Raw genomic sequence first — 11,530 nt, 5'->3', positions numbered from 1 at the left:
TTGGCGATCTCCTGCCAGGTGGCTGTGTCGTATATCCTAATTGGGTCGTATGAACCAGAGATAAGTTTCTTTCCGTCCGATGTCCAGACCAAGCTCCGAACTATAAAGTCATGTTTGAGCGTGTTAAGCAACTCGCCTGTCTTGCCATCCCAGATTTTGACTGCATCCTCGTCGTCTCCACCCGTTGCAATTTTCGTTGCATCGGGTGAATATATCACCGTATACACCCACTTGTGCCCAGTTTTGATTGTCAGGACAGTTTGGTTGCTCTTGACAAGCTTGACTTCCCAGACTCTTGCCGTCCCATCCCAAGATCCACTCAACACTCGATTACCATCTCCACTCCAGCACAGTGCACCCACAACATCAGTGTGTCCTGCCCAGTTGGCGATAACCTTCCTCGTCTCCACGTCCCATAACTTCACTTTCCCGTCATCGCATCCAACTGCAATTGTCTTGCCGTTTGGAGACAATGCCATGCACCCCACTCCTATCTCATCCTCATCTATCCAGCCCTCTCCCATCTGTGTGCCGCTTTCTAGGTCCCATAGTCGGAATGAGCCGTCCGTCGAACATGTGATGATCTGTTGTCCGGCATGCAGATGTACAACACCGTTTACCCAGTTGGTATGACCTCGCAACGTATGACAAGGCGCGATCGCTCGCGTCTTACTGGAGGAAGACATGATTAGCGCTCAGTATCTCAACTACGGCAGACTGGGGACTATGTATGCGAGAGAGGTAGGATCTTGAAATCAGGTCGAGTTATCCGGCAACAGGAATGATTCCTGTCTTTGCCACATTACTTGTCAGAGCATGCAAGTAATTGCTAATAAGACAGTCCACTTACAGGTCCGCTCTTTACCCAGAACTCCAACTTCGGAACTGTCTACAGAGGAAGTGCTGCGGAAATACCGGAATGTGCAAGAGATTTTTGTGGGTATTCAAAGTGGCTGGCAAGCATCTGGTCAGTTGTATCCTGTAGAAAAGCCCATATTATCACTTACGGGCAATACCATTTAGACGATCCCTCACCGGCTATCAGAGGGCGTCTGGTTGGGAGTTAAGGAAGTTAGGCACCCGCTCGTTCACTTCGTCTTTTAAGGTTCGTCCCATGTGCAATCCTCGTGTTCGTTTCACAGCTTATTGCTGTGTAGATCAAGCGCTCAGCGCTCAGGTACCAGTTGCTGTGCGAATGTTCCTATACGTAAGGACTAGGTTATGGTAACCCTTCAACATGTTCCAACTCGATGCCGTCAACATTGCAGGATATATGCAGGCAGAGTAGTATGCCAGTAGTATCAGTACCCAGGACGGAGCTATCGTCTACCAAGGAAGTCATGGTGAGTGCCACTACTTCGCACACGTATTTCCTCTCCACCTTAGGACGAAGTCACTTCGCTTCATACGAAAGCCGACAGTCCGCTGTATCACAGTCCTGTCATCTACATAGCCACTTCCTTATTACCTTCTCACTCCGTAAATTCTAACTCTCGCTCTAACCCAAAGGGCAAACCATCATTACACCATTTCAGCTTGAGTGCCATGTAGACCTAGTGTAGCTTAAGCTTCAGTATGAAGCTGATATCCCAATTTATTCGATAAGGTCTATGAGATGGTTTTGATTTTGGTGGTGTGCGCATTCTCTCATGGTTGCATGTATGACGTTGATACAGTGCATTTGCAATCAATTCCTTTCTCAGAAAACAATATACCACCTTGGTCACGAGTGGCAGCAAACTTGATGCACGAAGATGAATGAAAGTTTACATGAATGAAATTTCGTGGCAACGTTGAACGCTGTGTACTCGTCCTGGTGGAGACTGCATATCCAGGACAATTCTTTCACCAGTAAATCGACCTGGCAGGGTCCGACTTGCTCCACACGTCGAGGCAGTGACAGCTCATTACATGTATCGCATACGAGCGTGCCATCACACCCCATTTTCCCTGTACTGACGCCAAATTATTTACTCTCCTTCCAAATTTCATCATGTTATCCAAATTTTTCCGTTTGTCTGATCCAACGGAAAAGAAAATAGCTAGCGACGTGAGCGATCAAGCTGTCCTTCGCTCACAATTTAGCATTATATTGTCAAGTCCGATGCTTGTGATAAGGAAAAGAAGTAGCGAAAAACATGAGCAAAGAGATGAGAGTGGAAGCATGAAAGAAAAATGCTGCACCCCGTTGTGTGGGGGAGGTGTATAGCAAAGAAGAAGCACAAGAGAAGCCCATAATGGGTCGGGACTTGGGTGGTGACTGCGCGGTTGCTCCACTTGCTGTGGTAATATGGATACCTGAACCAGAAGATATGGTGGACGTTGAGGTGACGCTAGCTGGGATTGCGACAACGAGGCCTGGTTGTAAGTCTGCTTTGCCATTAATGCTGCTGCGTTCGATTTATTGATCGCAGTGCAACAAACATTACCTGAACCAAAATCATTGACCGCAGCGATAGGAAATACACACGAAGGAGTACGTACCTTTCTGTGTTGTACTGTAGCAAGCTCGACAACGCAGGGACCGCGAGTAAATATGGTCCGTCTTCTTCGAGAGTTCGGTTGCCTGGACCATCGGTATTGTGGATGTCTATGGATGAGCAGACTCGAGCTTTGGACTAGTCTATGCTCCTCGTCCAGAGTATACTTAAACCAGTTCCGGTATATCATCTTATACAACGGAAAATCACTGCGAGATCAACCTAGCATGTTGAAATTAGCCGGGCAGTATGCATGACCTACAGGAAATACAATTGGGGTGTGCATGTACAGCTGGGGGAGGGAGCGATTCAATCCAAGGCAGTATATTGTAAATACTTACTACGAGAATGTGGATCAGGCTGTACGCGGGCTGTCCAGATCGCTGTCAGCCAGGCAGACCTTGTGAACAACAGTCTTCGATGGAGCAGGCTGCGGTTCCGTCGACTCTTTCTTCACTTTCAGCTTGATAGGTATAACTCCCGGGTCATATAACTCTCCCAATCCAATGCCAACCGCCTTCTTCCTCAGCTTGAAAACACGCTCGTCCTCGATATCGTCCACCGGTGCTTCACGTTCCCTGTTACCCTCAGAAGACCCTGTTGTCTCTCCGTTTGCATCTTCGGACACGCTTGGAACCTCGAGGCCTCACTCCGTATTGGTGCAAGATATCCCGATGTATAATTCTGAACATACGGCCCCTGCCACTCCCCTGCGACACCCATTGTTTGCCTCATATCTGTCGTTGGGAGATGGTATCGGATCGGAGCTATAGGACAGAGGTTGTAACAGGTCGGAGGTCTTACGGATGTGGTGAATCCTGCACATGCGTAGATATCTGATATAGCGTTATTTCGTTCAGTGAAGGTAAACTGAATTTTTTGTTCAAAAAAAAACCTATTCACTGTCGAGCTGCACTTCACAGATTGCAAATGACATGACAGAAGACTTTCATTATGAATCACTCGCGTGTGCTGCAGCGGGACATAGATGATGATATAGTAGACGTACAACTGAACCACTGGCAGGAGAAAATGTAGGTTGCGGTCGCGTGCAGGTAGGCTTAGGACCGGAGTCACTAGCCGTTTGCGGCTTGCCGTAGACCCGTAACTTATTAGTAAGTAATTGAAATTGACTCATCTGTTCATGTGACTGTCCCAAGACGACTTCAATCTCGGAGTACGAGTCCATATGACTTCAATACTACAGCCATACCATCCATGGACCCGGGCCCTCACCGCAGAAACACTCGACTTTAACTCATTTTCAAGTGTTGTGATATCGCAGACCCTGCAATCTCTTATAAATCTTCGTTCATCGTGCTACTGAAAGAAACTTGCTGTCACCATCCATCATGAATCATAACAGCTTATCTGTACAGCCAATCCTGTACTTTACTAGCCCAGATCAGATCACGAGAACCATCCACAAGACCGTTTTCGAATGCGGCCGAAGTGCACTGTCCGTTACTAATTAGCATGGGCATGGCCCGGACACCGCGACCACGCGCCAAATTGGAGGCTATCGAATGGTATTACACTCTAATTATAATATCTGCCCCCTATTATCGTTTAACGCAGCTGATCACAAGTCTAGTTCTTAGTTCTCTGACCTTCATTTTGTTATCGCTGCGTGCACGAGACATGTCATGCGCCCACACTATAGAAGGATACTTATGCGTATCTGACAGTTTCTCTCGGGTACGAGATCGTACATATATCACAACCAAGCATATCTGTGCTACCTCCTTCTTAACAATGACTACAGTTTCATTTCAAGAGAAAATCAAAGGCGTAGGTGGCCATGCATCATACGAGGCAAAAGCTCGCATCTTCCGGGAACAACTTGAAGCCAAGATTCCAGCAAGTCTCAGACTTCCACCAGCAATTCTCGAGGACCCACCTCTTAATGTTACTCACATCCCCGAGACCTGTGGCTTGCTCACGCCCAAAGAGCTGGATATTACCGAGCTGGATGCAACTGCCGTGTGCCAAAAGATCGCCGTAGGCGAGCTCACTGCAGTTGATGCTGTGACTGCATTTGGAAAACGTGCAGCTATCGCTCATCAGCTTACAGCCTGTCTCATCGATTTCTTCCTCGATGAAGGCATAAAACAGGCGCAACAGCTGGACGAGTACTTCCGGAAAGAAGGCAAGGTCATTGGGCCACTGCATGGATTGCCAATTTCAATCAAAGTAAGTGCAGATCGAACAAATCGCGATGTTCTATCTCAGATGATCGCCGTCAGGGCATGCTTCCGGTCAAAGGGACAGTTGGGTCTGCAGGCTTCCTCATGAACATCGAGACTGCGACTGAAGACTGTGACATGACAAGAATTCTGCGTTCACTCGGGGCAGGTATGCAATTTATGCCTGAAATTATATTCTGTTAGTTGAGCAGAGCTGCAGTCTTCTACGTCAAGACGAATCAGCCGCAGACTTTGATGCACCTTGAGTCCAGGTCTACCTATGGCCGAGTAGTAAGTAATCTCTCGAGTAAAAACACATTTCTGTGACACAAATCCCATAGTTGAATCCCTACAATACGGATCTTACTGCAGGAGGATCTTCTGGCGGTGAATCAGCCCTTGTTGCCATGAAGGGCTCTTGCATAGGTGTGGGCACGTAAGTCTGTGTTCCTCCATATCACGCCAGAATTTGATGCATTGCCAATTAAGTGATGGCGGAGGATCCATTCGAGCCCCGTCTGCTCATTGTGGTATATATGGGTTCCGTCCATCCTGTCGGACGACGCCTCTCCATGGGGTCCTATGGTAGTAAGTATACCAAGCTCTGTCATCAAATTATGTTGACATCGCCCAGTCAACCTGGCCAGGACGGATTCTTTAGTTCTGTAGGTCCAATGTGTCGCTCAGCGCGAGACATGCGACTTTTCCTTGAAGCTGTCCTTGGAGCCAACCCTGCACTCCTGGACCCAGATGTGTTGCCAGTGCCATTGAAAATGCCAGACCTGACAAAGAAGAAACTGCGTGTGGGAATCATGATGCACGACGGAGTTGTGATGCCCCATCCCCCAATTATTCGAGCATTGAAGTGGGCAAAGGCAAAGCTGGAAGCCTCGTCAGAGGTTGAGGTGGTGGACTATACTCCATATGACCACGATCGTGGATACAGCATAGTTGTGAGTCTGGTGATCTATAGGGCAATGCTGTTACTCACCTGTGTCTAGCGCGAGCTCTACTATGAGGACGGAGGAGCCACAGTTCGACGCATTCTGAAGGAGAGTGGAGAAGAGATACTTCCCCTGACAGAGTGGGTCATCAGTCCACCACACGTGAGAGATCATGATGCATCAGAAGTTTGGAAGGTAAGACAACATTTTGGTGCTCATCGACGCTTGCGCTGACCTTAATCAGCTGCGTGATGAACGTGATAATTACAGGAGGGAATACTCTGATCACTGGTGGTCCCAAAATGTCGATGTCGTCCTTTGTCCACCCTTCCCGGGTACAGCCAGCCGTCATGACACTGCAAAATACTGGGGGTGCGTCATGGTCTCTCGCTCGATATCAGACTCTAATAGCTCATTAGCTACACTGCCATCTGGAATTTGCTCGACTACCCTGGGACGGCTTTCCCGTCAGGTTTCGTCGCTGACCCAGCCATTGACATATATCAGGAACCACCCAGCCCTATGAGCGCGGCGGATGAGTATAACCTCTCTCTTTGTGAGTCTCTCTTTCTCGCGTTGGATAACATCAGCTGACCCTTGCATACAGATGATGCAACGAAATTCAAAGGGGCTCCTGCATCGCTGCAGATCGTGGGCCGCATATACAACGACGGTTTGGTGCTGGCTGCACAGGAAGTAGTTGAACGCATACTCAAATCTTAGGCACACTAGGGCCTGCCCCATATGCAAATTGATTATACCTTCCGGTACTGGCGTTGTGAAGCGCAACTGATGGTTGGATTGTTACTGTAGATCATCTATGTCAAACCCTCCATTTTATTAGTTTTGTCGAGTTCATTCATGCCGAAGCCTTTCGTACTCATGTGAAGAACAGATACACAAGTATGATAACACAATCCCTAACTCCCACAAGAGGTATTGGAAATGTGCACTCACACCTTGTATAACCACCGAATGAGGTCTCTCGCAACCAGTCACAGTCAAGCAGGTGCGATAAAAGATTTGAATTGATTTGTTACTCCTGGAGGCCCTATGCCAGTTCGGTTCGATCGAAACTTCTTGAGCTCTCATGGCAGTCAGGCCTGACTGCCTCTCTGCTACTTACAAGGAATCCACCTCGAGGACATGTGAGGATAATGTATATGTACAGGCCGTCCTAGGGAGTCGAGGAATAGTTTCGCGCGATTCACTGATAATTTCGAGCGGGAATGACAATGATTTATCGCGACGCCTTTCCACGAAGATCCGGATCACTTTCCTGCCGTAACAGACACTGCTCCCCTTGATTGGGTAAATGACTTTCTAACCAATTAATTCATAATAGTACATGAAATAGATTGAAGCAAAAAACGAATAGATATGATACAGATCGCCCCTCGTTTGGGCTTCTTAGCTCCGCTACTTCGCGGGAGTTTGAACGAAGAAATCCTCATCGCTCACCATCTCTATTATGTGTCTGCAAAAAGTGAGATGAGCCTATGACGACAGTCATTCACGAAACCACTCACACTTCCTTCAAATGCGAGCGAAGAGCGTTGAAGTTCATTGACCTGAGTTTGTTCTTCCTGTTTCTCTGGCGGCCATTCTGGTTCCCCGTTTGTGAGCCCTCCGTGTGTGACTCATTCACAATAGATTCCCCAGTATAGACCTGCCCCTCCCCATCTATACCAGCATCTGCTGATTTGCTGGCTGGAATGCAATGACGGCACCGATAGTTCGCATCGCTCCTCAACTTCTGTGGCTTAGAGCCCATGTTCATAAGTCTCGCAGACAACCCCGCCTCAAAGGGATACTCTGACCCTTCTCCTTCGGGTAGTATAGCCGTTTGCATGTTATCATGCCGGTGCGAGTGACCAATCTACGCGCAGTAGTATTGAGCTTTCCTCAATAAACAGGATGAAAAAGAAGAAGAGTGACTAACGAGGGTGGGGAAGTCCATGATGATGAATGCATGTTCACAAGAAAGACACCGAATGCGTGCTCCAAGCATCTTGACGGTATTACGTGCGGTCGTATCCTCGTCGGTGATTCCGACGAGTGTCAGAAGGCGCGCAACTGCATTTGATGCCTATGAATATAATGGGACATAGGAGGACAGTATACTTGAGCTGATTTTTTGTCGGGTGGTTATCAAGCAACGAACCTCGTCATCTTTTACGAAGCGATCGACACTCCAATCCACTTGTTTCCTATCTGTCTTGTTATTACTGGGACATTCATGCGCGCAGACGCCTGCAAAATCGAGACATCGTTCCTTCTCATACCGCTTTGCGACCTTCCCACATCCCTGGCACATAAACCGCGCAGTGATCCTATCCAGTGGATGCAACTTCGTCTTGCTCGCACTTCTCCACTTGGGAAACCCAAGTAATTCGGATAGTTTTTCCCGTGCAGACGCCATCCACGTCTTCAAATCAGCTGCGACGAGCTCCGCGACGAGGGCCGAGTTCTTCATGTCTTTTGCAAGGCCACTGGAATTTGGCCTTGGACCTGTTACGCTCCCCTGCATGGTCGTCATAACTGAGAGTTTGCGGAACTCATAAAGCGATGGGACAACTGTTCCAGCGGACCGTAGGCGATTGTAGTATTGTTTAACGTCGTCGCGACGCTGGCGGTAAGATGCTTCGTTCTCTTGATTTTGGCGGTGTGTCTGCATTTTCAAAAGTTGGGCTTCGATAAGGGGTTTCATTGGAAGGAAATCTGAAAGGACGGCACTAGGTAAGACAATGATTCATCCATATGAGCCTGACTGAATTCGCATACCACGTAGCGTGACTTCCTCCAGCACGTGATTCTTGTGCCTGTGCAATGAACCATAGGATTGAGAGTCAAGCAAATCATGACCATCCCAGCCTTCCTGGGCAGCAAGTGCCTTCGCCCTACATTTCCGTTAGACTTCTGTTGTGATGGTTAGCTAAGTCCTACTTGCCACTGTTCGTTTTTGGTCTTGATGGTGCTGTGCATAGTGACATAGGCGCTCTTCCACTTCTGTAACGCAACTGCTAACTGAACTACCAGTCACATTTAACTCAGACTCTTGCAAAAAAAAACATACCTCCATCACCTTGGGAAATTTCGCGATTTGATCAGTGCACGCCTAAATGATTATGTGAGATAATTCCTAGCGATGCAGAGGTGTCCTCATCCAACCTTCTGCAGCTCCTCAGACGGAGGTGGAGATAGAGCCGAGAACGCTGCATAATCGGCTCGAAAACGCTCCCAATCGGATTTCTTCATCAATATGGTGGGATTCTCGGGCCCTGCAACTTCAGTTAAGCACAAGAGACTCGAGGAACGTGAGGAGAAAACCATACATGCATTGTCGAGGGTTGGATCTGAAAAGTTATGATTAAATATGAGGATGTTCGGAAACTGGAATGTAGTTACCGAAGCAATGAGTGGACTCCGCGTAAGGAACCCATATCTCCTCACGTGCACGACCTTTGAAAATAGTGGTAACATCCATAAGATGTTTCCTGCAACAAGGTAATTAATAATCAAAATTCATTCACTCAGTTGAGACATCTCCTACCTGATGCCCGTCCTGCAACGCGTCTATTATAGTACGATGATCATGCTCAATACACATTGCAAGAAGTTGGAAAGTCATCACTCACATTACGACACAAACGCAATCGTGTAGCAAAGCTCGCATAGAATTCTTTTGTGTCTTCCTTACACGCCTGCATAAACCGATCACATTACCGTCAGTCCACATTATTTCCGCTCAGGCGAAGGGATTCCTGCTCACATCACAAGGCCCTCCATCATACACGAATGCGGCATATGCCGCCTCGCTAAAGTTCGGGGTGGGATCAGGTAGTGCGTGAGGCAAGCAATTCTTGCGAATGGTACGCCAGATGAAGTCGGCAGCGGTATTACAGACAAGTGTTGAACACAAAAGCTTGGATGTGCGAGCGACAGATAAAACATCGCAAGGAGAATTAGTTTGGATCAATATTTCTGCAAGGAGCTCGAGCGGAAGTGTCGGAAAAAGGCATTTTCCTGGTACACTTTCAGATTCTGGGGGGCCTTGAAGCTCTCGTACGTAAGTGCGACGTTTCTTCGGAGTTGGGACTGCGGTGAGGCTTCCACTAGACATGGCTGTTGCTGGCTGTGGTGGTGACTCCGAATTCAAGTGCCCAGGAAGAATTTATGAACTTTAAATGCGATGTGAGGAACAAAGGGCTTGATCGGCTCGAATCGGTCGTCCACATGGTTTGAAATCCGATCCAAACTTCCAAATTTATTCTGTCGATGTCGATCATTGTCAGTTTCACCGACACACGCAAAGACCCTCAAAACTTACATTTAACCATTGAGACACTCGAGCGCAAGTGCACTAGCGAGTCTTAGTTGACCGTGAGCTCTAACCCTAATTAAAGCTCAGGAAAATGCCGGATGTAACAAACTTTCACTCCTGGCACCATGATGCCAATTCATACCGATACTACAAGAAGCATCATATCATTGCGACAGCATGGTGCTGACACTGCTGAGAGCTAACTTCCTGCAGCACATACCTGCATGCTCGACCAATTCACTGGCACTGAGTACTGATGGCCATTTTAAATATCCACTTATCTCCCTAAGAGAGCCAGACCAATCATATTCATCAACATACACATAAACGACGGAAGCAGATACGAGACGTAGTACTAGTACACATATGCGAGAACATTTCCCCTAGCTCAGTGCTCGACTTTGAACACTGCAAGGTCACGGTGGTACCTAGTGGTGACAACTAAACGATTGGGGCGAGGTTAGAAAGACGAGTCAATTCCCACTGCTGGCGGGAAGTTCCTGCGTCGTAATTCTCGATTTTCACCTTGTGGACGTGATGAGCAAAAGGCTGGGACAAAATATTCATCAACTTACTGCACTGTTGCTTGAACTCGGAACGGACAGCACCAGGTCCGAGCTCCCGAGAGTGTAGTGCATACTGTATATGCGAGTCATTAAATTAGAAAAAATAGGTTCCTGAGTACTGAGTCGGATTCTCACGTATAAGTATTGTCCTTGCGTGCAACAAGTTCGATGATGAACGCCTGCCTGGTGTAAATGACTGGTACATCCGAATCCTGTCCGCGTCTGCGTCAACTAACAAGCAAATGAATGAAGGCAGGCCGATCCAACATACCTCGCTCGCAGTAGCAAAGCATCCATTTCCATTGTTGCCGTTGTTGCTGGACTGAATGGTGACAGTCTTGTTGGGGGACCCTGGCTCGTTCTGCCTCTTGATCACCCACTAGTAGACGTGATGTGGGCAATGAGAATCGGTCACAAAATGTGTGCGAACGCGGATAGATACCTGTTGGGCCATGGTGCCATTTGACGGATACCCTTGAATCTGCGTGCCTTCAGCGGTGTTGTTGCCCGTGAGATCGAGCATGAGGTTTCTGCCAACGTTTCTGATAGAATACACTCCGTCGTCGGTGAAAGGCATTGTATAAGATGTAGGTCGCTAGTAGGATGATGATTCAACAATGTAATGAGGAATTGACAAAGGAAAGATCATAGAACGCTGAGCTTTTATGCTCAGCATCCTCGGCTGTTTTCGACGAATGGGGCCAAGATGGTGCGGCGAAAACACAGACATAATGCTGACAGGAGTTAAGAATCTAGGTCAGAAGACTGCGCGCGACAATACTAATTCCGTGCTTTGAATTTGCGTACCATTCTTTCCCAATACTAGTAGTAGAAGGTCCCCGCATCAGCGCTGTCATTATCACAGCCTGAATGCAATTGAATAAGAAAACATAATAGGGGCAAACGGAGATGAAAGACAGGGATAGCTAGCGGCAGCGCGGCGGATATTCGAAGTTCTTGTGTGTCAATTTTTTCTGGCTCCCTGATCAGGAGGTGGGCTATAGGTGTCACGCGCCAGTCATAGGCTATA

General features: G+C 47.7%; 4 protein-coding genes across 4 annotated transcripts; 1 reads left to right on the top strand and 3 right to left on the bottom strand.

Annotated features, from left to right (window-relative positions):
- Positions 1 to 2,835: 2,835 nt before the first annotated feature.
- On the bottom strand, positions 2,836 to 3,203 carry HD556DRAFT_1443148 (uncharacterized protein; the record flags this gene model as incomplete). The annotated part of the gene is made up of 2 exons (XM_041306561.1): positions 2,836 to 3,109; positions 3,175 to 3,203. The coding sequence occupies 2 exons, from the start codon at positions 3,201 to 3,203 to the stop codon at positions 2,836 to 2,838; spliced, it is 303 nt and encodes a 100-aa protein (XP_041160426.1).
- Positions 3,204 to 4,235: 1,032 nt separating this feature from the next.
- On the top strand, positions 4,236 to 6,333 carry HD556DRAFT_1308251 (amidase signature domain-containing protein; the record flags this gene model as incomplete). The annotated part of the gene is made up of 10 exons (XM_041300105.1): positions 4,236 to 4,673; positions 4,727 to 4,835; positions 4,887 to 4,957; positions 5,008 to 5,102; positions 5,156 to 5,254; positions 5,301 to 5,619; positions 5,668 to 5,805; positions 5,855 to 5,982; positions 6,030 to 6,166; positions 6,218 to 6,333. The coding sequence occupies 10 exons, from the start codon at positions 4,236 to 4,238 to the stop codon at positions 6,331 to 6,333; spliced, it is 1,650 nt and encodes a 549-aa protein (XP_041160425.1).
- A 568-nt stretch (positions 6,334 to 6,901) lies between these two features.
- Positions 6,902 to 10,015, bottom strand: HD556DRAFT_1371547 (uncharacterized protein). Its single transcript, XM_041302956.1, has 14 exons — positions 9,941 to 10,015; positions 9,383 to 9,882; positions 9,249 to 9,314; positions 9,164 to 9,186; positions 9,019 to 9,107; positions 8,946 to 8,966; positions 8,782 to 8,891; positions 8,687 to 8,728; positions 8,561 to 8,637; positions 8,395 to 8,510; positions 7,775 to 8,331; positions 7,553 to 7,699; positions 7,140 to 7,489; positions 6,902 to 7,087 (listed from the first exon to the last, which is right to left on the bottom strand). The coding sequence occupies exons 2-14, from the start codon at positions 9,731 to 9,733 to the stop codon at positions 7,030 to 7,032; spliced, it is 2,007 nt and encodes a 668-aa protein (XP_041160424.1). The 5' UTR covers positions 9,734 to 9,882; positions 9,941 to 10,015; the 3' UTR covers positions 6,902 to 7,029.
- Positions 9,923 to 11,408, bottom strand: HD556DRAFT_444289 (uncharacterized protein). The gene is made up of 6 exons (XM_041310619.1): positions 11,308 to 11,408; positions 10,943 to 11,234; positions 10,772 to 10,879; positions 10,636 to 10,712; positions 10,510 to 10,573; positions 9,923 to 10,459 (listed from the first exon to the last, which is right to left on the bottom strand). Exons 2-6 carry the CDS (start codon positions 11,075 to 11,077, stop codon positions 10,376 to 10,378), a joined length of 468 nt encoding a protein of 155 aa, XP_041160423.1. The 5' UTR covers positions 11,078 to 11,234; positions 11,308 to 11,408; the 3' UTR covers positions 9,923 to 10,375.
- Between the last annotated feature and the right edge of the window lie 122 nt (positions 11,409 to 11,530).

The sequence above is a fragment of the Suillus plorans genome (genome assembly GCF_016647745.1).
Source record: "Suillus plorans strain S12 chromosome Unknown HD556scaffold_27, whole genome shotgun sequence".
Classification (NCBI taxonomy): Eukaryota; Fungi; Basidiomycota; class Agaricomycetes; order Boletales; family Suillaceae; genus Suillus; species Suillus plorans.
This window is presented reverse-complemented; position numbering and strand designations above follow the sequence as displayed.